Source organism: Phyllostomus hastatus, unplaced genomic scaffold, assembly GCF_019186645.2.
Source record: "Phyllostomus hastatus isolate PE091 unplaced genomic scaffold, TTU_PhHast_1.1 phas_contig_40, whole genome shotgun sequence".
NCBI classification, from domain to species: domain Eukaryota; kingdom Metazoa; phylum Chordata; class Mammalia; order Chiroptera; family Phyllostomidae; genus Phyllostomus; species Phyllostomus hastatus.
In genome coordinates, this window is record NW_025333872.1 from 63,597,673 (window position 1) to 63,624,866 (window position 27,194).

General features: G+C 34.3%; 1 protein-coding gene across 5 annotated transcripts in view; it reads left to right on the forward strand.

Moving 5' to 3' along the window:
- The window catches only part of KPNA5 (karyopherin subunit alpha 5), a 50,296-nt gene that overhangs the window by 19,211 nt on the left and 3,891 nt on the right, over positions 1-27,194 (forward strand). For all 5 annotated transcript variants that reach the window (XM_045844059.1, XM_045844058.1, XM_045844056.1 and 2 more), the window contains 6 exons: positions 2,064-2,163; positions 6,453-6,616; positions 8,611-8,689; positions 13,433-13,558; positions 20,298-20,425; positions 23,013-23,191. In XM_045844059.1, coding sequence (XP_045700015.1) covers positions 2,064-2,163; positions 6,453-6,616; positions 8,611-8,689; positions 13,433-13,558; positions 20,298-20,425; positions 23,013-23,191 — 776 coding nt within the window. The remainder of the gene's footprint in view (positions 1-2,063; positions 2,164-6,452; positions 6,617-8,610; positions 8,690-13,432; positions 13,559-20,297; positions 20,426-23,012; positions 23,192-27,194) is intronic.

Below are 27,194 nucleotides of genomic sequence, written 5' to 3' on the forward strand. Positions count from 1 at the left end.
TATAGCTACCCTGGGTTTTGGTTATCATTTGCATGGCATATCTTTTTCTATCCTTTCACCTTCAACCTATTTATGTCTTTGACTCTAAAGCAAGTGTCTTATAGAGTATATTAAAGATGGCTCATGGATTGTTTGTTTATTTTTGTTTATTTTAATACATTCTGGCAGAGTGACTTTTAATTTGAGAGTTAATCCATTTACATTCAATGTAAGTACTGATGAGGAAGGATTTCTGCCATTTTGTTGTTTTCTATATATCTTACATATTTTTTTTCTCAATTCCTTATTACCTTTTTGGTTTAGTTGATTTTTAAAAATATACTGTGTTGATTCCCTTCTCTTTTCCTTTTCTGTATATTTTTTGGTTATTAATTGTTAACTAAGGGAGTATAATTAATGTTTTAGACTTATAACAACTTTGTTGGGATTAATATTACTTCACTCTCAATATTCTACAAAAAGTCCTGTACATCTATCTTACCCCCTGTGAGTTGTTGTTACAAATTACATCAGTATACATTTTGCTCTCATTAATATATATATATATATAAATTTATAATTATTGCTTTATGTATTTACCTTTAATTCATATAGAAATAAAGAAAAATTACAAGCCAAAAATATGATATTACTGCCTTTTATATTTACCCATGTCATTATTTTTGCATTGTTATTTATTTCTACTATGGTTTTTTAGTCATTGTTTATTGTCTTTTCATTTCAACTTAAATGACTTGCAAAGCAGACTGCTATGACAAATTTCTTAATCCTTTGTTGTTCTGAGAATCTTTTACTTTCTACTTTATTTTTAAAGATAGTTTTGCTGGATATAGAATTTTTGGTTGACAGTTTTTTCTTTTGGCACTTTAAATATACAATTGCATTGTCTCTAACTTCTATGGTTTTTGATGAGAAATCAGCTGTTGATCTTAATAAGACAGTTCCTTGTTAGTCAAAAACAAAGGCAAGCTTCTTGCATTAGTCCTTCAGGAGGCACCCAGACTGGTCAAAATAGGCAAACACAATTCCTTGCAAATAAAGCCTCCTTAGCTCATTTTAGAACCAGGAACTCATAGTGGGAACTCCAGCTTTTGTGTACAAGTGTCCTGCCAGACTGGGGAGGGGATTGGGTAAGGAGAAGTTACCCTGCCAGAAAGATCTCCCGCTACACTTCAGCTCTTTCCTGGTTAAAAGTTTTCTTGGTTGATCTAAACTTTTGACTGTCTTTAAGAGTTCAGATAAAGTTGATTATGACAGGATTTGTAATTGTTTTCCCTGTTTCTGGGGAGGGATGGACCCCAGAGTTCCCTTCTCTACTGTTTTTGCTGATGTCATTGCAGAGTAGGGATTTTTTTGAAACCTAGGTTCTCTATACTTGTAGGTTGGAGATGAAAAAATACTAAGATGGACACTTTGTTCAAAAAAAACAAAACAAAAACAAAATCCAACATCTCTTTTTAACAGCTGATCTTCATTCAGTTTGATGCTGTATTCCTTGCTAATGAATTTGTATAATGTATTATTTTCTTCGTTAAAAAAGTAAAAGTAATCTAATACTCTTTTAAAGTACATAGAGATAAGTAAGTCAGTTTCCCATGGCACCATTTATTTTGAACATGTTTTATGTCTTGTAAGAATCCACTCAGATTGTAGATTCAAATTTTTTAAAATAAAGTCGTGTTATATTTATTTTTGTTTCTGGAAATATAATGAATTTTAAAAACTCCCTTTTCTTATTTTACCAGTTTTTTTCAAAGGCCTTATGAAATACTGGGTCTGGCAGAAATAATACCTGCTTGAGTGTGGTTCGTAGGGTAATAATATGGGTGTAATAATTTATAGTTTTAATTTGAACATTTCACCTAAAATGTCATGTGGTGTGCTTGAGTGTGGTATTTTTATGTTACATAATTACATGCTTATGATTTTGTAATAAAAGATTTTATAATAAACAAAGGGTGTTATTTGTGCCATACCCTGTATATTAAGAATTATGTTATGATAGAAAATAGCTGAAGAGGAAAAATGAAAGTAAAGTGATAATTTCTTCTTTTTCTTGGCAGGTTATTAACAAATTCAAACAGACTTACAACAACCAGAAATGCTGTATGGGCCCTCTCAAATTTATGTAGAGGCAAAAACCCTCCTCCAAACTTTAGTAAGGTATGTGTAAAATATACAAATTAAAGAATCTGTCTACTTAAACTTTTAAATCTCCTTGTAATGATTTTTAGAGATGGAAGGGACTTTATTCTTATTTTAGTAATTATTTTCCTTATTGTCTAGCTAATATTTGTACTTATACTTGTATATACGAGATGTACAGTGAAAAGGAAGTTTTCCTTTCTACTCTTTCCTCACCCACAATTGTCTTTCCTCAGGGGCAACCACTGTCACCAGATGTTTACATATCTTAGAGTTGACTTTAGAAATCTTCTAGTCTACTTCTTATTTAGGAAATTGAAGCCCCACAAAATATTGAGGTAGTTCATCCACGTCCACTGTTAGAAAATTAGAAAAGTAGCTAGTCCAGAGTGGCTTGTGCTTTCACCTTGTACTTTTTAGCTGCCGTAATACTTTTCCCCTCTCTACTAATATTCTGCTGCTAAAAGAATAGAGTATTTGTAAATTCCCAAACTAGTTATCTTACCAGTGAGATGTTGTTAGAAAGATAGAATATGGGTAAATTTGGGGGATACCATTTAACTCTTTTTTGTATTCAGTGTCTTTGTGAATTAAAGGGAACAATGACTACCACACTAAGAAAAGCTTAAAATCTGGTAAAGATGTAGTGATATAGTTTCTGGAGGCAAAGGTAATAAATATCTAATTCAAAAAAGATGATGCATGGATTAGTATGCCTTCTCATTAATACTTTCATCATTGTAGCTTTCAGAATTCATGATTTAATCACATTTCATCTGAACTGCCAACATGACTTTAGAAACTCATTGTCTGTTGATCTTTTACAGCACCCCATAGGTGTTATGGGTTCAATCATAGTTCATGAAATTCTTCCACAACCTTCCATGCCTATTCTGTTTTGTGTTTATTGACAGATACACAATATGCCTAAGAAGCTGGTTTAAGACATTGTAAAGTGTGTTAAAAGTAAAAGGGTAACAGATTTATTATTGTAACCAGAAACTTGGTTTAATAGGTATACAATTGACCCTTGAACAATGCACTGGTTGGGGTACCAACCCCCGCTCACAGTCAAAATCTACATACAACTTTTGACTCCCCCGAAACTTAGTTGTCCCTCAGTATCCACTAGGAATTGATTCCAGGAACCCACTTGAATACCAAAATCTGTGGATGCTCCAGTTCTCTATAATATTGGCATAGATCAATACATATAGTTGGCCCTCCACATCTGTGGACTCTCAACTGTGCATGGAAAACACTATTGTTATTTATGAAAAAAATTCACATGTATATGAATCTGTGTAGCTAAAACCTATGTTTCTCAAGGGTCAACTATATATCTTTAAAAAGTTTTGAGTAAGCTTATACTTTATGGAAATACATTATGAAATAATATTGCAGCAGTTGCCTTACTCAGTTTAAAAGGATTTTGTATGATTTTCAGTTTAATAATAGAAGGGGAAAGAATGAATATTTGGACTGGGTATAATACAAGAAAAAAAACTTTATGAGGTTTACAAATATCCTTCAGATAGCTTTTAAAAAAATGTGTTACATTTAAAAACTGATGATTCAGCAGTAATTGTTTTAGAATTGTAAGGAAAGAAAATGTCCATATTTTGTCTGAGAAGATGAGGGTCAGTGCATAATGATGAGGGTCTGATAATGATGATTCCTTTACCTGCTATTTTTATGTTTAGACTTGCACATATAATGGTATGCATACTGTTTATATTCATGGTTTTAACAATCTTAGCAATTTTTAATTTTGCCTCTAAAAATAATATGGAATAACCATATTTTAGTTTTTACTAAGGGAAATTTGGTTTATGTATTGCTTTTCTAAATTTTTTTAAATACTTTTTTTTTAGAGTTTTTCCCTTTTAAATATCGGGCATTCATCTATATGTGTGTATGTTGAGTTAATTTTGTGGTAATAGTTGTGAAGATATAATTAGTTTAAAATATTGTGTTTGTTTTTTCTTTTTTTCTGCTTGTAGCAGTACTGGATTTTTTTAAAGCAGTATTTACATTTTGAGATATTTTTGTTCAAATTATATTACATGGATTTTCAGTGTTCTTAGCCATAGGCAAGCAGTAAATTTTTTTAAGCTTGTAATAATGAGCACCTTATATAAATTACTTATTTTTTAAAAGTTTTTTCCATTTGGGTAATACCTTTGAAATTGATGTGGTATGTTTTTCCTAAAGAATTTGCTGTTTGAAAGATACTAAAATGTATCAAATTGATCATCCATAAAACCTGTAGTATAACCACACTTTTCTAAGCTTTCTTTTTAAAATTACTACCTTTATTACACCAGTATCAAATTCCCTCAATGTAATAATTGTAGTATGGAAAAAAGTAATTATACTATGGTAGACGAATGTAGAAAAATGCCATTTTTCTTAAGACATATGTGCTAAAGTATTTAGGGTTGAAGTGTCATGATAATATCTGCAATTGGCTTAAATAAGCCAGTAAAATTTTTTAAAAATACCTATTTTATGTATATGTGAAACTGAGGAGAAAGCAAATGTAGCAAAATGTTAACTGGTGAATATAGATGAGAATCATATGGGTGTTTATTTTACTTTTTGTTGTAAATTTTATTTAATTTTGGAATTTATCAAAATAATTTATTGAGGAAGGAAATATGAGTGTATCACCTCCCTCGATACCACTGTCCATGCTGCTGTCTCTCTACAGCCTTGGTCACTGCAGTAGTCTCCTAGCCCATCTCATTCTTGTCTGCCCACCCATTGTTTTCTATACCCACGGTAGCGGCCAGGGTGATGCTGTTAAACTGTTAGTTAGTACTACATCTCTGTTCAGACCCCTGCTCCCCATATTTTATTCAGAGTAAAAGAAAAGTGTTAAATATTTTATAAGAATTTTCATCATTTGGCTCTTCTGTTATCTCTCTTATTCATATCCTACTATTTTTCTTCTCACTTCACTGTAGCCTACTGGCCTGCTTACTGTTTCTCAAGTCATTAAGCATGCCTCTTTCTTTGCTCTAACTGTTCCCTCTACCTAGAACAAATTTTTTTTTAAATTTCAGGACCCTTTTTCACTCTTAAAAAGTATGGGGACCCAATAGCTTTTACTTAATGTAGTTTATATGTAGCAGTATTTACTATTTTGGAAATGAAAACAAAATTTTAAATATGTGTTAATTTATTTAAAAATAACAATAACAAACCCCTTGCACGTTAAGTAACATTTTTTCTATGAAAAACACTTCTCAAAACAAAAATTTTATGAAAAGAGTACTATGAGTTTACATTTTTACAGAGCTCTTTAATATTTGGAGGTATTAAAGAGATATTCATGTTCCTTGATGGCCCTTTCCCTATTTTCCCCTATTATCCCTCTCCCCCTTCCTGTCTGGTCACTGTCACTTTGTTCTTTATTTCCATGTCTGTGGTTGTATTTTGCTTGATTGTTTGTTTTGTTGATTAGGTTTCTCTTCTATGTAAGATCATATGGTATTTTTCTTTTACCACTTGGCTTATTTCACTTAGCATAATGCTCTCCAGTTCCATCCATGCCGTTGTGAAGGGTAGTAGCTCCTTTTTTCTTTCTGCTGCCTAGTATTCCATTGTGTAAATGTAAGATAGTTTCTTGATTCACTCATTTACTGATGGGCACTTAGCAAATCAACAAACAATAAGTGCTGTCGAGGTTGTGGAGATAAGGGAACCCTATTACATTGCTGGTGGGAATGCAGACTGATGCAGCCACTGTGGAAAACAGTATGGAATTTCCTCAAAAAACTGAAAATGGAACTGCCTTTTGACCTGGCTATTCCACTGCTGGGATTATACTCTAAGAATCCTGAAACACTAATTCAAAAGAACCTATGCACCCTAGTGTTCATAGCAGCATAATTTACAATAGCCAAGTACTGGAAGCAACCTAGATGCCCATTAGTAAATGAGTGGATCAAAAAACTATGGTATATTAAACACTTAATGGAAACATTTTTACTTCTCTCAGTTTTGATATGCCGTTTTAGGGTGTGTGTATGTGTATGATTTAGACATAGGGGATCCCAAATACATGTTTCCTTATTTAAAGAAACTTTAAATTATCACATCTTAATCAATATAAGATAAAAAGGGGTTATAATTAGTGTCATGTTTATATCTGATCATAATTTAAAAACAGTATAATGTTTAATTTCTCTATTTTTTGTAGCATTAAATTTTAGTTTAACAACTAGTTTCTATATTTTCCTAAAGGAATTTGGTTTTAGCTAGAGGAAAATTTTAAACATTGGTTCTTTCTTCCCTTACAGGTTTCACCTTGCTTAAATGTCCTATCACGATTGTTGTTTAGCAGTGACTCAGATGTATTAGCAGATGTGTGTTGGGCCCTTTCTTATCTATCTGATGGACCCAATGATAAAATTCAAGCAGTCATCGATTCTGGAGTTTGTCGAAGATTGGTGGAACTTTTGATGTAACTATGATTTATAATTAATAATTACTGGTATATGAATGTGAGTTTAGCAGTTATTGTAATGGCCTCATAAACATCTTGAGAATCATTATCTACAGGAAGGGTTGAAAAGCAACTAATCTTTGCAGAATAGCTATAATGCTAAAAAGTTGACCCTTAAACTTGTATCTTATGTTCCTTACTTGGGACTAATCACTTTGTTAATACATCCTATTAGTTTTAAGCTATTTATGAATGGGAGGGACTTAATTCAAGAAGTATGTATGGAATGCCTGTTACCCATTAGACTGTTGTGCAAAATACTGTTACTTGAATATAGGACATAGTTCCTGCTCTCACAGACTGAGTAATCTAGTTAATTGTTCATTGCAATAATTAATTTGTGTAAAAGATCACATAGTAAAAAATTACTTAGTATTTCACTTGTGTTAAACATAATATGTTTCTCTGTGCTGAGCTACTATAGCTACTTTTTTTTTATAAAGAACAGATTTGTGTTAGAAGTTAAAAACTTAACAAGAAAACTTACTTTAAAAAGGTATTATAATTTCTTTATCCCTTTCTTTAAAAAAATGTATTACCTTCATTTTTTCTTTTCTAAAAACCATTAGGTAAGCTCAAGCAAGGTAGATGGCACAAAAACGAGAGGTAGGATAAGGGGTTGTGATTCCAGCATGAGGACATCATCGGAGGAGGGTGGGCAGGCACATCCTGTGCGGGGATCAGGGTCCACACTTGAGGATGGTGCCAGCAGAGCAGATCAACAGGCTGTAGCAGGGGCGGGAGCTAGCACACTGTGACATAGCAGCCTAGCTGGATCAGAAGATTGGTCGTTTATAGGGAGAGATTTGCATAAAGAGGCCAATTTCTTACTTTAAGAGAATGAACTTATAAATATGGGAAGGAGGAAAGCCAGGAAAATCTTGTGATATTAAATTAGAGTTGGAGGTTATCATTGTGAACTCACGTCTTTCTACATGAAAGAAATATATCTGGAAACAAATATATAATGAAAATGTGGGTACATCTGTTTGTATACCCCCTTAAGTCAGTATTCCCCCTTAAAGGGCCTAGGAACAGTGACACATTTATACTAATAGGTTGAGCACACAAATGCCTAGGGCTTGATTTTGAAATACTGCTGTTCATTAATAAGAACCAGGTTTCTTAGAGAAATAGCTGATTCCAGGGCGGAGACTGATAAAAAATAAGATGAACATAGAAAGTAATGGGTGCTGAAAGAATAGATAAATGTTAAAAGAACACAGAAGCCCCACTGAAGGGATTCCTGCTGTTCAAACTGGGGATGATTTGAGCATTGAAATAAATTATAGTAATAATATATTATAACTTATTGAATAAAATAAGACTCCATGAGTTCACACTAAAATAAGTAGATAGATTGATAGAAAAAGCATGTAGTTGGAATGATAGTATTAGAAAATCATCATTGGCAACAATACTAATAATTATTAATAATTCGGACACTAAACATCAAGAAGTGCTAGAGCTATTGGTGAAGGAGATGGGATTTTACATGGTCTGAAAGTATATCATATAAACTATGAGTTATAATGAGAAAAATAGTAATGTCAAATTGGAGAAATCTGACAGAAACAGTCTTAATGAAACAACCAGAGTTCAGTGCCATAATAAAAGGACAAAACAGATACCATATACCAGCCAATGTTGTGTAATGAAAAGACTGTAGCATTTGTATTATCCCAGCCAAAGTATATTACTTGGGTCTTAATCATGAGGAAACATTGGTCAAGACCAGATAACTGGCTCACAATCTTCAAAATTGTCAAGACCATGAAAATCAAAGGCATGACAGCTAGGTGCAACACATGATCCTGGATGAGGATCTTTGTTGTGGAGATAATTATGGCCTAATTAGTGAAACTTTAATGGGTATTTTTGGTACTATTTTTGCAAATTTTCTATAAATTTTAAATTCTTACATGTGTAAGTTAATATTTTTATTATTTTAGGCACAATGATTATAAAGTTGTATCACCTGCATTAAGAGCAGTTGGTAATATTGTGACTGGTGATGATATTCAAACACAGGTGAGTTCAAACATTTTAATATGATAAATTAACATAAAGGACTTTAAGAAGTTTATCATGTTTATACCACTTGATTAAGTTAATCAAGATTTTAGCATTAATATAATTATATAGGTATCTATAATGTAAGTGTATTCTTTTTTTTTCATCCTCACCTGAGGACAGTTTTTCATTGCTTTTTAGAGAGACTAGAGGAAGGGAAAAAGAGAACAATGTGAGAGAGAAGCATCAGTTGGTTGCCTCCTATAAGCGCCCGGACTAGGGATTGTATGCACCTGGACTGGGGATTGTACATATCCAGACCTGTGATCAAAACTACAGCCTAGGTATGTGCCCTGACCAGTAATCAAATCCATAGCCTTTTGGTTACTGGACTATGCTCCAACCAACTGAGCCACACTGGCCAGGGCACGTAAGCATATTCAGATTCAAATACATCTATGTAAAAGCACTGCCCTAGACCTAAGTCATTACGAAGTTGAACAAAATAGGAGTTCATCTCTTAAGGAATTTACAATTCAATAGGAGAGAAAATGTATATGAAAACAAAGTAATTACCCTGTGTAGTATATGTTTTCTGAGAGCTGTTTGGTCAGTAAATGCTATACAAGTTTAAAATAGAAATAGTGTGCTAAGACATTGTTGTAGATTCCTTAAAAGAGCTGGAACTAAATCTAGATCTTAAAAGTAGAGAACTTAAATATTCCAGAAGAGATTTATATGCCAGACATGTGTGCGGTATGTGTAAGAGGCATTAAACTTGACTGGAACAGAACTGTTAGTGAGAGGATGACTGATTATAACTAGGATAGTAGTGGAGTTAGAAATTGAAGGGCTGTTAATAGTAGATTGATGACCTAGATTATAAGAATGAAAAGAAAGATAGCAAGGAAACACTCCTGAATTTGTAATTATATGTATGAGATCTCATTTTTGAGATGACCTTTTTAGGTATGATGTCAGGATTGGTGTCAGATATGGGATAGTCTCTCTAGAAATTTAGATTCTGGACACATTAGATTCTCTTTTGTTTGCCACCATATAGTAAAATTTTTATTCTTGTGTACATTATTTTGTACCATTTTAATCTTTACAAGTTCTATTTAGATGTCCGCCTGAATTATTAAACAGTTGATCCTTAGTAATTGATGGTTTTTAAACACAGCTTTTTTAATGAAAATGCCTTCCAAAACATACACAGTTTTCCACAGAATCTCGATACTCTGCTTCATACAGTCTTCACCAAATCTATTTAATTTAAATCATTGTGGGTATTTTGAAAATAAGTACATAATCTTGCCATGGAATAAGAAACATAAATGAACAAAGCAGAATATACTTCTTTACAAAGGTGGAACAGTAAATTTTTTAATGAAACTAATAGACTTATCTCTTCATGTTCAAATTTCTTAACAGTTACGAAATTAGGTATTTTCAAAGTTTGAGAGAGAGATATATATATATTTTCAAATTATGTTGCATTGACTATGCTATTATAGTTGTCCCAATTTTCTCCATTTGTTCCCCTTTTCCCAGCACTCCCACCCCCTCAAGCAAATCCCCTTACCTTTGTTCATTTTTGTGGGTCATGCATTATAAGTTCTTTGGCTACTCCATTTCCTATACTGTACTTTACATCCCCATGGCTATTCTGTAACTACCTATTTGTACTTCTTAATTCCCTCACATCTTCACCCATTTCCCACATCCCCGTCCATCTGGCAACTATAAAAATACTCTCTGTATCCATGGTTTTGTCTCTGTTCTTATTTGCTTAGTTTGTTTTTTAGATTCAGTTGTCGATATATATACACATTTTAAATCTTTTTTAATTATTGTTCAAGTACAGTTGTCTGACTTTTCCCCTCATCTCTCCCTGCCACCCCAGCCATCCCCTGATTCCACACCCCCCCTCGGTTTTGTCCATGTGTCCTTTATAGTTTTTCCTGAAAACCTTTCACCCTTTCCCCTCCATCATCCCCTCCCATCTCTCCTTTGGTTACTGTCAGTTTGTTCTTAATTTCAGTGTCTCTGGTTATGTTTTGCTTGCTTGTTTTTGTTAATTAGGTTCCACTTAAAGGTGAGAGCGTATGGTGTTTGTCTTTCACCACCTGGCTTATTTCACTTAACATAATGCTTTCCAGTTCCATACATGCTGTTGCAAAGGGTACGAGCTCCTTTCTTTCTGCTGTATAGTATTCTATTGTGAAAATGTACCATAGTTTTTTTTATTACCATTTTATTGTTCATAGTTTTGATCTTTTTCTTAAAGAAGTCCCTTTAACATTTCATATAATAATGGTTTAATGATGATGAACTCCTTTAGTTTTCTTCTTGTCTTGGAAGCTCTTTACCTGCTCTTTTATTCTAAATGATAGTTTATTGGGTGGAGCAGTCTTGGCTGTAGGTCTCTGCTTTTCATGACTTTGAATATTTCTTGCCAATCCCTTGCAGCCTGCAAAGTTTCATTTGAGAAATCAACTGACAGTCTTATGGGAACTGCCCTGTAGGTAACTAACTGCTTTTGTCTTGGTACTTCTAAGATTCTCTCTTTATCTTTAACTTTTGGCATTTTAATTATGATGTGTCATGGAGTGGTCCTCTTTGCATCCATCTTGTTTGGAACTCTCTGTGCTTCCTGGACTTCCATGTCTATTTCCTTCACCATATCAGGGAAGTATTCTTTCATTATTTTTTCAAGTAGATTTCCAATTTCTTGTCCTTTGTCTTTTCCTTCTGGCATCCCAGTAGTGTGAATATTGGAATACTTGGTGTTGTCCCAAAGGCTACTACACTATCCCCATTTTTGGGGGATTCTTTTTTCTTCTTATTATTTTGATTGCTTGTTTTATGCTTCCTTATGTCCCAAATCATTGATTTAATTCTCGGGTTATCCACAGTACTGTTGTTTCCCTGTAAATTGTTATTTATTTCAATTACTTTATCCTTTGTTCCTTACTGGACCTTTTTTATGCTATTGTGGTCCTTACCAAGTTCCTTGAGCATCCTTATAACCAGTATTTTGACTCTGCATCTGATAGATTGCTTATCACCCTTTTGTTTAGTTCTTTTTCTGGAGTTTTGATGTGTTGTTTCATTTGGGCCATGTTTCTTTGTCTCCTTGTTTTGGCAGCCTCCCTGTGTTTGTTTCTATGTATTAGGTAGAGCTGCTATGGCTCCCTGGCTTGGTAGTGTGGCCTAATGTAGGTGTCCTGTTGGGTCCAGTGGCACAGATTCCCCTATCATCCAAGCTGTGTACTCGAGGTACACCTTTTGTGTGGGCTGAGTACACCATCCTCTTGTAGTTGAGCCCTGATTGCTGTTGGCAGGTCAATGGGAGGGCTTTACCTAGGCCAGTCAGTTGCAAGAATTGGCTGTGACCACTGACCACCAACCTCCATCCTCCATGGAGAATCAGGTATGCAGGGGCACAGTGATGAAGCTATGACAATGTCTGTAGCTGTCCACTGGGTGCACAGGCTCTGGGATTTCCTGGGTGATGAAGGCCAATGTCAGCCCCAATTATGTTCTGCCTCCGGGCACCCTGCATGAAGTATGAAGCAATCTAAGATGGCTGCTACTTGTGCTGGGCTTAGAGAGTCCCAGGGAAAGCCAAACTATGAATCTAGGAAGGCTGTTCCCAGTGCTGGACATAGGGCCACTTGACAAGTGTTTTGGGGACTGGGGGCTTACTGAGGCCAGCTCTTTCTTGTTTGATAGGATTTAGGAAGTTGTGAAGCATGAACCAAGACCAGTTATTCATATGAAAGGTCACAGTTAACAGTTCATGTGGTCCCATAAGGTGGGTGGGCAGAGTCTCAGGATCTGTGGTGTGGGCAGACAGTGTTAGCCAGGTTAATGGAGTCTCAGATATGGTACCTGCCTCCTGACTCTGTGGCTCTATAGGGAGAGGGCTAAGAGAGGTACAGTTGGCCTCTGCCCACCTTTCTGTCTGGAGAAAGCTGTCCCCCAGGCCTTGTCTTGATTCTAGATACTTCACTTCCTCCTCAAATGCCACTGGTGCTTTTCAAATTGTTACCCTGGTGCTTGAGCTCAGAGGGAATGAGTCTGAGTAAGTACGTGCATAGGTTCTTTAAGGAGAACTGCTTGGAACTCCAGCAGTTTCTTCCACTGACTCAATACCTGCTGGTTTTGCAGCCAGAAGTTATGGTGACTTATCTTCCTGGCTTTGGAATCCTGGGCTGGGGGCCCAATGTGGGGCTGGCACTCCTCATTCCCCAGATTTCCCTCCCAGATTTGTATCCAGCATATATAGATGTGGGACCAGCCCATTCTGAATATCCACCCCTCCTTCCAGTCTGGAAGAGTATGGTTTCTTTAATTCTGTAGTTGATAGACTTCTATTCAACTAGATTTCTGATGATTCTGAGTGATGGTTGTTCTGTACTTTAGTTGTAATTTTGTTCTGTAATTTAGTTGTAATCTATGTGTATTTTTTTAATTAGTTCTTCTGGTAAAACTAGAGGGTTGATCCTGACCAGTCACTAAATCTGTCCTCAAGATCAGGGCACTTCACTACACCAACATTAGAAAGGTTTTGGCAATGGGAGGGAGAAGGGAGAAGACAGCATGTGTCATAGTTTTACTTTGAGAGGAATGTTTTTCTTAATTTTTCAGAATGGTTTTTATATTTCTAAACAATTTTTTAGTACACTTTTGTTTAGTTTTCTCTCTCTTCTTTTTTTACTAAAAAACTTTTTTCATTTCTAACTTTTGTTTTAGGTAATTTTGAATTGCTCTGCATTACCCTGTCTTTTACACTTACTGAGTAGCCCAAAGGAGTCAATAAGAAAAGAAGCCTGCTGGACTATATCTAATATTACTGCTGGAAATAGAGCTCAGATTCAGGTACATACCTTTCAGATCTGAGAAAACAGGAAGATCTCAGAAATTAGTTTGGAAAAAAGTCAGCATTTTATTAGTGATGTTTTTTAGTGAATTACTGAAAAAGATTATTAAATGATTCTTGAAAAGTATTTTAAAGAACATAGCCTTTTTTCTAAAGCAATTACTTATACATTTCTAATGAGGAATAGCAATTATATACATATATAATTGGAATAGCAAATATATATAAAATTGTCTGTCACAGTGCTTGACACATAAACGTTTGTTAGTCTTTAAAAAGAAGTTGGTTAAGGTGAAGTATGGATGCCTCTGGATCAGCTACATCTTGCTGAGCCCTGTGGTGGATTAGTTTGGCTGACCCAAGATGGCAGAGAAGTAAATGGAAGCTACACTAACCTCCTCCCAGACCAATCTGAAATAACAATTAAATTGTAGAGAAATCATCCAGAATAACCAACTGAACACTAGCTGGAGACAAACGTTATAACCCCGGACAGATGGAAGAAGCCACATCACTGCAATGGGACTGGTAGGGAGTGTTGAGGAGGTATGAGAAGACTGGCTGGGGTCCACAGATGGCAGCTGAAGTGCCGGAGATATTTCAGTGTCCAGGGGTTCCCCCAGAGCAGTGTGGAGCCTAAACCCCAAGCTGGGCTCGCTGGCCTACATCACCAGAGCTGGAAAGGACCCAGATAACATCCAGCTGTGAAAATCAGTGGGGTTTCTGTCTACCAGGGAGTGATGGCTGGAGAAATAGAGAGCATCTTAAAGGGCCAACACACAACATTTTGTTTGCAGCTCCTTACCCTGGGCTCTCACAGAGGGAAGGCAGAATAGGATACACTTGAGGAAAATCTGGGTTTGATGGCTCTGGGGAGAGAACAGAAGGAACATCCAAGAGAATCCCTGTGCTGAGTCATTCCCCATCAATCTCAGGCATAGAACTCCCCTCCAGGTGGCATCAGCCTGAGGGGAGGCAATAGCCCCACCTGAAGGAATTACTCTGTGCTACCCTGTGGAGCTTAAGATGGGCTGCTGAGTACAGCTTAAAGCTATGTAAATGATTAGTTTAACAACTATGGTAGATCTTGGGGAGCTCTGAGACTTCAGCTGATCCTTTCTGGAATCTGGTGCTGGTTAAAACTGGCCTTTGTGTGCAGCCTGATTCTTTCTGTACACACCCAGGCCTACCAGAGGAAGCCACAAGCTGTGGATAGCTGATAGCTCCAAATAGATTGACCAGGGTCAGATATAAGTAGTGTCTGACAAAAGCCTGCACCAGAGCCTTTGCAGAGCTACCTAATACATAGACACATGTACAAAGAAGCAGCCAAAATGGGAAGACAAAGAAACAGACCCCAAACGAAAGAACAACACAATTCTCCAGAAGAACTACATGAAACGGGGGCAAGCAATTTGTCAGAGTTTAGAGTAATGCTTATAAAGATAAGATACTCAATGCCTGAAAAAAGACATAGAACCCATAAAAAAAAGACCAGTCAGAAATAAGGAATGCAATATCTGAAATAAATGGTACACTGGAAAGAATGAACACTAGTTTAGGTGAAGCGGAGGTTCAAATTGGTGGTTTGGAAGACAAGGTAGAAAAAAAGCACCCAAGCAGTGCAACAACAACAAATAAATAAATAAATAAATAAATAAATAAATAAATAAATAAAATGAGAGCTTAAGAAACATTTTGGACAACATAAACATCAAGTGAATACCAGGAAAGAGCAAGCAAGGGATTGAGAACCTATTTGAAGAAATAATGACCAAAACCTTCACCAATCTGATGAAGGAGAAAGACACATAAGTTTAGGAGGCTCAGAGAATCCCAAACAATGTAGGCTTCTTTGGACCCAAAGAAGTCTACACTGAGACACATCATAATTAAATTGGCAAGACTTAAAGACAAGGAGAGAATCCTAAAAGCTGCTATGGAAAAGCAGGTAGTTAAACATAATAACAAAGGAACACCAATTACAATAGATTGTCATCTGATTGCTCAACAGAAACATTTCAGGCCCAAAGGGAGTGTTGTGAAATATTCAAAGTGATGAAAAGAAAGGACCTAGAACCAAGGCTACTTTACCTAGCAAGGCTATCATTTAAATTTGAAGGAAAAATAAGATGCTTCCCAGACAAGAAAAAGCTAAAGGAGTTTGTTAATACCAAACCAGTAATGCAACAAATGTTAAAGGGTGTGCTGGAAGAAGAAGAAGAGAGAGGAAAATAGTCTAATAATAAAATGGCACTAAACACATATCTATGAATAATTACCTTAAATATAAATGGCATAAATGCTCCAAACAAAAAACACAGGGTAGCTGAATATATAAGGGAACACGGCTCATATAAATGCTGCTTCCAAGAGACCCATCTCAGATCAAAAGATACACACAGACCAAAAGTAAAGGGTGGGAAAAGATATTTCATGCAAGCAGAAAGGAAAAAAAAACTAAGGTAGCAGTACTTATGTCTGACCAAATAGACTTTAAAACGATGGTTATAGTAAGAGACAAAGAAGGACACTACATAATGATAAAGGGAGCAATCCAACAAGAGGACATAACCCTTGTAAACATGTACACACCCAGCATAGGAGCACCTAAATAAGTGAAGCAAATCTTGATGGGCATACAGGTAGAGATCAACAGAAATATAGTAATAGTCTGTATTTACATGGTTTTAACAGCCCATTGACTTCAATGGATAGATTTTCCAGACAGGAAATCCACAAGGAGACAGCAGTCTTACACCACACTCTAGATCAAATGGATTTAATTGGTATCTTCAGAGCATCACACCCCAAAATAACAATATACATACTTTTCAGGTGTACATGGAGTATTTTCTAGGATAGAGCATATGTTAGGGCACAAAACAAATCTCAGTAAATTTAAGAAGATTAAAATCATACCAGACATCTTCTCTGACCACAATGCTATGAAACTAGGAATCAATAACAGGAAGAACACAGAAAAACCTGCAAAGATGGATGCTAAATAACATGTTATTAAACAATGAATGGGTCAACAATGATATCAAGGGAGAAATCAAAAGATACCTTGAAACAAATGGAAATGAGGACATGACAATCCAAAATATGTGGGACACTGGAAAAGCAATCCTAAGAGGGAAATTCAGAGCATTATAGGTCTACTTCAAAAAACAAGAAAAAGCTAATAACCCATCTAACTTTACACTTAAAGGAACTTGAAAAAGAACAACAAAGCCCAAAGTGAATATAAGAAATATCAGAGCAGAAAGAAAAGAAATAGTCTTTTAAAAATTGATACAAAAGATCAATGTATCCAAGATCTGGTTCTTTGAAAAGATAAACAAGATTGACAAACCTTTAACCAGACTAATCAATAAAAAAGAAGCCCCAAATAAACAAATCAGAAATGAAAGAGGAGAAATAACAACTGACACCAAAGAAATTGAAATGATTGTAAGAAATATGAACAACTGTATACCAACATACTGGACATCCTGGACAAAATGGATAAATTCCTAGACACATACAACTTCCAAAACTAAATCAGGATGAATCAGAGAATCTGAATAGACAGATTACAGCCTGTGAAATTCAAGCAGTAATCAAAAAAGTCCCCAAAAAACAAATGTTCTGGGATGGATGGCTTTACAAGTAACCTGGACCAAACATTTTGTGAAAAACACCTCCTTCTCAAACTATTTCAAAAAATTCAAGGAGAGGGAAGGCTTCCAAGCCCATTTTATGAGGCCAGCATTATCTTAGTTCCAAAACCAGATAAAGACACTATAAAGAAGGAAAATTATAGGCCAATATCCCTGATGAAAATATATGCTAATAAATTTATTTTCAATAAGATATTAGCAAACCAAATACAGCAATGCATCAAAAAATTATACACCATGACCAAGTGGGATTTATTTTGAGAATGCATGATTGTTACATTTGCAAATCAATAAATGTGATTCACTACATAAATGAAGGATAAAAACCACTTGATCATATCAATAGATGCAGAAAAAGCATTTGATAAAAGGCAGCACCCACTTATGATAAAAACTCAGCAAAATGGGATTAGAGGGAACATACCTAACCATAATAAAGGCCATATATGATTCAGCCGACAAACTACATGTGTTCCCCTTAAGATTGGTAAGAAGATAGGGATGTCTACTTTCACCTGTCTTATTCAACATAGTACTGGAAGTCCTAGCCACAACAATCAGACAAGAAGAAATAAAAGGCATCTAAATTGGAAAGGAAGAAGTAAAGCTGTCTTTATTTGCAGATGGTATGATACTGTACATAGAGAAACACAAAGACTCCACCAAGAAACTACTAGAACTGATAAATGAATCCTGCAAAGTAGCAGGATACAAAATTAATGTCCAGAAATTAGTTGCATCTGTTTTTGCCAATAAGGCACTAACATAAAGTGAAATTAAGAAAACAATCCCATTCACAATTGCTTCAAAAAGAATAAAATACCTAGGAATGAACCTAACCAAGGCTGTAAAAGACTTGTACTCAGAACATTATAAGGCACTAAAGGAAAAAAAATAGAAGATACAAATAAGGGGAAGCAAATACCAAGTAAATGGATAGGAAGAATTAACATCATTAAAATGTCCATACTACCCAAAGCAATCTGTAGAATCTATAGATACGATTCATAGAATTCCTATCAAGATTCCATTGACGTATTTCACAGAACTAGAACAAATATATCAGAAATTTATATGGAAACATGAAAGGCCAGGTATAGCAACTGCAATGCTGAGAAAGAAGAATTAAGTTGGAGGAATCATGCTACCTAATGTCAACCTATACTATAAGGCCATAGTGATCAAAACAACATGGTACTTGCATAAAAATGACACATAGATCAATGGAACAGAATAGAGAGGCCAGAAATAAGCCCATGCCTTTGTAGTCAATTTATATCCAAAAGAGGGAGCAAGCACACACAATGGGCTACAGATAGTTTGTTCAATAAATGATGCTGGGAAAGTTGGTTAGATACATGTAGAGAAATGAAACGACCACCATCTTACATCACATAAAAGAATAAATTAAAAATGGATTAAAGGCTTAAATGTTAGGCCTGAAACATAAAAATTGTAGAAGAGAACAGGCAGCAAAATCTTGGGCATTGCTCATAACAGTGCAGATATATCTCCCCAAGGAAAATGAAGCAACAACAACAACAAAAACATGAGATTACATCAGACTAAAAATTGTGCACAGAAAAGGAAAACATCAACAAAATAAAAATCAACCCACAGATTGGGATAGCATATTCACCGATACATCTAATAAGGGTTAATATTAAAAATTTATCAAGAACTTTCAAAACTAAACACCAAAAAAACAACCAAATTAAAAAATGGGCAAAGGACCTGAATTGACACTTCTCCAAAGAGGACATAGATATGGCCAATAGACATATGAAAAGATGCTCAATGTCACTAATCATCAGAGAAGTGCAAATTAAAACCACAACGAGATATCATCTCATATCTGTCAGAATGGCTATCATCAACAAATCAACAAACAGCAAATGTCGGTGAGGATGTGGAGAAAAGGAAACCCTTTTGCACTTTTGGTGAAGATGCAGACAGGTGCTGTCACTGGAAAGCAGTATGGAGAGAGCTCAAAAAAACTAAAAATGGATCTGCCTTTTGACCCAGCAGTCCCACTTACAGGAATATATCTGAAGGAACCCAAAACTAATTTGAAAGAATACAAGCACCCCTATGTTCAGAGCACTGTTGTTTACATAAGATATGTAAATAACATATCAGTAATATATGGAAGCAGCCTAAGAGTGCATCAGCAGATGAGTGGATAAAACAACAGGACATTTACACAATGGAATACTACTCAGCTGTAAAAAAGGAAAAACTTTACCTTTGTGACAGTGTGGATGGACCTGAAAAACATTATGCTGAGTGAAATAAGCCAGTCAGAAAGAAAAATACCGTATTATTTCACTCATGTGGAATCTAATGAACAGATTGAACCAACAAGGAAAACAGAGACAGAGAGCTAGATGATAGCTAAGGTAGAGAGAAGAAGGTAGAGGATGGAGGGATTGAGCAAAAAGGAAAAAGGTTTTATGAACATGGATAACAGTGTGGTGATTGCTGGGGGGAGGGCAGTGTAGGGGAACTAAATGGCAAGTGAAAAAATATATAAAAACAAAAGAGATTGGTTTAGTTTTTAAAAAGACAATGATCTAAAAACTATTATGTAATGATTTATTAGGGGCCTATCAAGCTCCTTGAGTCAATAATTACTTGATCAATATTCTGCTTCATGTTTTATCATCTTTAAAATTTATATTCCAATGTGTTCTCCATAATTAAAAGGGAAGTATGTGAATGTTGAAAAATGAGAAATAATATTTCCAAAAAGCCTTATTTTTTTAAAGATTTTATTTTTATTTATTTTTAGAGAGAAGGGAAGGGAAGGAGAAGGAAAGGGAGAGAAACATCAATGTGTGCTTGGCTTCTGCACACCCCCTACTGGGGACCTGGCCTGCAACCAAGACATGTGCTCTGACTGGGAATTGAACTGGTGACTCTTTGATTCACAGGCCAGCACTCAATCCACTGAGCCACACCAGCCAGGGCAAGCCTGACATTTTAAAGCCATTGAGTTTCAAGATTCTTCTACTTACTAATGTATTTAAATCTGTATTTGCATTGATTTTTCTATATCATTTTTCCTCTTCAGGCTGTTATAGATGCAAATATTTTTCCCATTTTAATTGAGATTCTTCAGAAAGCAGAGTTTCGTACCAGAAAAGAAGCAGCTTGGGCTATAACTAATGCGACATCAGGAGGCACTCCAGAACAAATAAGGTGTGATACAGATTTTTAAAAAATTTTAATGTAAATGGGATGTTTACAGGCTTGAAATAATACATACTTTTTATTTGTTGATAACACTAAAATGTTATTTCTGTCCATTTATAAGCATGTTTTGTGTGAAGTGATAGCATTTGTTATATCAATTACATTATTTGTGTATAGTGCTTTATTTTTTTTCATTTAAATATGATTAACATCATTCTCCTTGGCAGACTATGAAATCAGAAATTAAAAATCTGAAAGAGAATATTCTATGTCAGTTTGAAATAAATACTGTTATGGGCATTAACTATTTCTTAGATCATAAAAGTCATATACGTTTAACTTTATTATATAGAAATGACTAATAAATTTGAATATCTACTTATATAAAGTAAAATTGAAATACACAGTTGTTTTTATAATAATGCTTTTCTAATCACCGTTATCCTTACCTGTAGATTGGCTCTTACTGTTATTTTTATAACTTTTTGAATCCAGCCCTTTTATTGTTTGCCTTTTTTTTTTTTTTAACAACTCAATAGTGGGTAGATGGGCTTTGAAATCAGCCTCCCTCCCAATCCTGTTCCTTGAGTAGAAGTTGTGTGACCTTGACAAGGTCATTTAACCTCCCTAATCCACAGTTTATTCCTTTTTTAAATGGATTCAATAATGGATAGTACTTTATAGTAGCATCTTGACAACTAAATGCTTGACATTTAAAGTGCTTAGCATGGTGACTAAACAACTTCTATGCTAAGATTAGTTGCTATTGTTATTTGTAATAATCATAATTTTTATCATCAGTATTGCTTTCTAAGTCTCTTTTCAACTTGTGCTTTTACTTTTTTTTCCCTCCTGTGTAGCAAAGTTCCACTTTGCACTTCTATAAAAGCCTGACTTCCTACAGAATCTTCTTGTTCTGAGGACCCTTCCATGAAACTCAGGACTTTAAGCTTTTGAAGTGACTATTTAGGAAGTATTTTCTAATGAATGTTGTGTTTGTTTCTTAATTTATAAAAGAAAAAGTCAGGCTACAATGCTATTTTATAATTCACAGGATTTGGAAATCTACCTATTGTGAGATCATTGTTTATTATTGCCTTTATTTGTACTATTATCTTGCTCTTCAGATTCATATCTCCATATGTTAATGATATCTTTCTCTGCTTTTTATTTTCCATTTCACCTCTTTGCTTTAACCAATATTTTCATTTCATTTGTGTCATGAATATAAGCAGTAATAAAACAAGCTCTTTCCTTTGCTCTAGCGTGTGTTTTTTTTATGCTAATGTTGTTTTTATGTGCTTTGGGACCCCAAGGTTTGTTTGTTCACCTACAAACAGTTGTATTTTTTAAATTTATTTTCATCAGTATGTCTATTCTATATATTATTCCTTAAGTTTATTAGTGTGAATCAAGTATCTAAACTGAGATTATTATTTTTCTAACCATTTTCACCGTTTCACGAAGTCTACATATATGGGACGAGATCTGTTGATCTCAGATTAAGGTTTGCATGCATACCACTAATATTGTTGCATGTCTAACGTTGCCAGCTGTGTTAAATCGTTTCAGTTATTGAGCACCAGTAGTGCATCTGGTGCTTTCACGTCTTTTATTTCCTTTAACTTCATAACTCCATGAGATAGTTATTCAGTTTGATGAGTTATAATATATGGCAAGTGAGTGCTCCAGTAAAGGTATGTACCCTTTTTTTAAGGGATGGAAACTAACTATTGAATGTCTGCTGTATTTTCACAGCAACCCTCTAAGTTTGGTACTGTTATTACCCCCATTTTAAGATGGGAAACAGGTACAGAGCAGTTAGTCAGAGTCACACATATGGCGTGAAAATGGGATTTGAAGCCATGCAGTTTGACTTCAGAGCATATGTTATTTCGTTTTGTGTTTTTACATTTATGCCTAATGACTTTTTGCCAAGTGAACAAATCAGTTACTTAATTTACATTATAGGGAATGGAAAAAAAGAGCTAATAGGAATTAGAAAAGAACAAATAATTATGAACATGATTAATTATAGTAAATATTATTTATTAAAATTATTCACAACATGGCCTGTTTTATTCCTGGAAGCCTTCTATGGTTCTGAAACAGAACATATGTTCGGAACATTAGCTCTGATTATTTTTGTGGAAAATTTTCTGAAGCTTGATATGGATGTCCCTCCTTCCTTTCCATTTCTACTTACCCCCCCCATGTGACCCTTATGTGTGTACATAGGCTCACCCTTAAAAACAAACAGAAAGACTTCTAACCCACTTAGTGTTGCCCTGCCATGAAAAAAATAGGCCCAAATACCAATTTGCTTGCATTCCTTGCATGTATGTTTATAATTTTTGTAATACCATTTATTGCTAATTATGTTAAATTATTAGAACAATAGAGTAAAAATGTTTTTAGGTTTCTATGTAAGTGAATATTTAATTGTTTTTAATGTTTAAGTAGGTAGGAATACTTTTCTCAATTATTTGTATAACATTTCACTGAAGAATATTTTCATGTCATCGCTATAAACAATATTTAAGTCTTTTTCAATGTTATTTCTTTCTCCACTTTTTTTTAAATTACTCTGAAGGTATTTGGTGGCCTTAGGCTGCATTAAACCACTTTGTGACCTATTGACTGTTATGGACTCTAAAATAGTCCAAGTGGCTTTAAATGGACTTGAAAATATTTTACGTCTTGGAGAACAAGAATCTAAGCAGAATGGGATGGGTATTAATCCATACTGTGCTCTCATTGAAGAAGCATATGGTAAGCAGTCAGTTAAAAATTTATAATTACAGTAAATTGTCTTTGAAATTAAGGTGTAACTGACATACAACATTACACTGGCTTCAGGTGTGTACAGCATGACTCAGTGTTTGTATACAGTGTGAAATGATCGCCACAGTGAGTCTAGTTAACATCTGTCACTATACATGGTTATAACAGATTCTTGTGATGAGAACTTTTAAGATTCACTCTCTTAACAACTTTAAAATGTAGTGTTAATAACTATAGTTCCCATTCTGGACATTATATCTTATGATTTATTCATTTATAACTGGAAGTTTGTGCCTTTTGGTCCCTTTCACCCATTTCATTTACCCTCCACCCACTGCCTCTGGCAACCACCAGTCTGTTCTCTGTCTCTGTAACCTTGTTTTTTGTGTGTGTGTGTGTGTGTGTGTGTGTGTGTGTGTGTTTTCAGATTCCAAAAAGGTGAGAAAGTATCTTTCTCTATTTGATTTATTTCACTTAGCATAACATTCATGGTCCACCTATATTGCCACAAGGCCTTCTTTTTTATAGCTGAATAATATCCCATATATATGTACACCACATTTTTTCATTCATCCATTCATGGACACTTAAGTTGCTTCCATGTCTTGGCTTTTGTAAGTAATGCTGTACTGCACATGGGGATGGATATATCTTTTTGAGTTAGTATTTTGGTTTTTTTTTTTTTCAGATAAATTCCCTGGAGTGGAATTGCTGGATCATATGGTAGTTCTGTTTTCAATGGTTTGAGGAAACTTTACACTGTTTGCCATAGTGGCTGCATCAATTTGCATTCTTACCAGCGGTGAATAGGGTTCCCCCTTTTCTTCATGTTCTTACCAACACTTATCTCTTGTCTTCTTGATAACAGTCATTCTAATGTGTGAGGTGGTATCTCACTGTGGTTTTGATTTCTATTTTCCTGATGTTGAGCACATTTTTGTGTGCCTGTTGGACATGGACCTGTATGTCTTCTTTGGATAAATGTCTTTTCAGCTCATCTGTCCATTTTTCAATTGTGGTTGTTTTTTTTATTGCTGTTAATTTTTATGAATTCTTTGTATACTGTGGATATTAACCCCATCTCAGATGTATGATTAGCAAGTATTTTCTCCTATTCTGTAAGTTGCCTTTTTATTTTGTTGATGGTTTCCTTTGTTATGCAGAAGCTTTTTAATTTGATATAGTCCTGCTTGTTTATTTTTGCCTTTGTTGCATTTGCCTTTAGTGTTAAATACAAAAAATCATTGCCAAGACCAACGTCAAGTTTATCACCTACGTTTTTTTATGGTTTCAAGTCTTATGTTCAAATCTTTAATCAGTTTAGAGTTAATTTTTCTGTATAGTGAAAAGTAGTGATCCAGTTTCATTTTTTGCATGTGTCTGTCCAGTTTTCCCAGCACCATTTATTGAAGATACTGCTCTCCCCATCCCCCATAGTGTATTCTTGACTTATTTTGTTGTAAATAGACTTATCATACATGGGTGGGTTTATTTTTGGGCTCTCTGTCCAGTTCCATTGGTTTGTTTTTATGCTGGTACCATACTGTTTTGATTATTATAGCTTTGTAATATAGTTTGAAATCAGGGCTATGCTCTTTTTTTTTTTTTATCAAGATTGCTTTGGTATTCAGGATCTTTTGGGGTTTCGTGCAAATTTTAGGATTGTTTGCTCTGTTCTGTGGAAAGTACCTTTGGAATTTTTATAGGGATTGCACTGAATTTGTAAATTGCTTTAGATACTATGGATATTTTAACAATATTAATTTTTCCAATCCCTGAGCCCAAAATATCTTTCCACTTATTTGTATCTTTCAGTTATTTGTATTATAGTGTTCAGTGAACAAGTCTTTCATTTCATTGGTTAAATTTATTCCTAGATTTTTTTGGATGCAATTATAAAAGGTATTATTTTCGTAATTCCTTTTTCTAATAGTTTATTAGTGTACAAAAACACAACAGATTTTTGCATATTGATTTTGTGTCCTGAAATTTATTGAATTCATTGATTAGTTCTAACAGTATTTTGGTAGCATCTTTAGGATTTTCTGTGTAAAATATCAAGTCATCAGCAAATATTATTTTGCTGCTTTTCCCAGTTGGATACTTTTATTTCTCTTTATTGCCTAATTGCTCTGGCTAGGACTTCCAATACTATGTTGAATTAAAGTGTTAAGAATGGACACCCTTGGCTTGTTCCTGATCTTGAGGAAAAGCTTTCAGCTTTCCACTGTTGAGATGATGTTAGCTATGGCCTTGTCATATATGGCCTTCATTATTTTGAGGTGCATTTCCTCTATTCCCACTTTGTTGAGAGTTAGTCATTTCTTAATTATCTTCCATAGGCAGTTGCCCTCTCTAGTTCCATAGAAATGTTTCTGTGTAAAAGCAGTATACTATTTAAAAATATATTTTTATTACCCTTAATTTTATTACCATAGCAATTGCCTTTCATTATTTGACTTCCTTTTTGCTTGTCCTTATGCACAAATACATTATATTGATATAACAGTGCATAATAGATTTGTGTTCTACTTTTTAACATTTTGGAGAAATTTTATATTTTTACCTAATATTTGTAACTTTTAATAGCCACATAATGCTGAGTGAGTAGTACTGCAGGTCACTTTAGCTATGTTGAGTGCAGTTTTAGCCATAATTTTGTGGTTGGTCACTGGTGTTGTTTCAACTTTTGTTACCACTGTACATATGCTAAAATCAACATCTTTCTGAATATATTTTTTTCTGTTGAAATAATATCTTGGTGTAAATTTTTAGGAATACTATTGCTGAATTTTAGGCACAGACTTCTTTTTAAGCTTTTGATGTGTTTTCTCATTTTGCTTCCCAAAGTCATGCTACTTGAGAGTGTCACTGGCATTGTATGAATTTACTTGAACCTCTTGTTAATTTTGCTGATTTAGCAGACATAATATGGTATCACCAAATTACTTTTATGTATCTCTTGTTTTATTTCATGTAGAAGGTAGTGCGTATTTTCCATTTATGAGTGTATTTCCTCATGTGAACTGCATGTTTGTTATACTTAGTTCAATTTCTTATCTTATTTTGTAAAAATTTAAACTAATTTTACTTTCATTTTTTAATGTGACTTTTCTCCCTTTTATACCTTTTTATTTTAATAAGGTAAACGATACTCATTAATGTTTAATAAATAAGTTAATATAATCTTTTACTCCTTCAAAATGTACAAAGTCATGGCCCCTACAGAGATTTGATGAATTCTGTTTTATTGGCTAGATATTTCTGATTGGATTCTTAAAACATTGAACTTAACTCAAATGAATCTATTTTAGGATAAGGCATGAATCTAAGTTGAGTTTTTCCTTTTAACATATTTCTATTAAATATTCACTCTGACTTAAGTCCCATTATATGGTTGATTCAAGCTTTTATTTATGTTTCTTAAACCAAGCCTGGGATGTTTGTCTTTATTTCACAATTATATAATGTCATTATTCTACATAAATGTCACTGTTCTTAAATAAAGGTTTAAGAGTATTTCTTTACTATAGTCATTATTTTAACTTCAAGTTATAGTAGAGTTTGGGCTATTCTGTGATTGTATATAGATATGACTACTTTGCTAATTCTTTCTATTCTGCAATAATATAATTAAAGAGGATTATTTCTAATTAAATGAAAACTCTTTTCAGCATCACCCAGACTTAGGTGTAGATTTTTTTTCTTGTGAGCTATAAATTCTCCTATCAAAGTGGGCTTTTTCAGTTTAATTTATAAGTTGTACTTTTTGTAAATTATACAGTAGCTATATTGAACTTGCAAATAGTACTCACTTATTACATCTTGATAGTCTCTGGCTCATTTATAAGAGAATGTGTGTCAGTTTACAAACATTTTACTTTTTCCATTCATTTTTGTTTTGTTGCTTTCCTTCTTTGTGCTTTTTACTTAGCATAATTATTCTGGAAAGGACCTGTAGAATTAATCTAAAACTGTCATTTATAGTGTG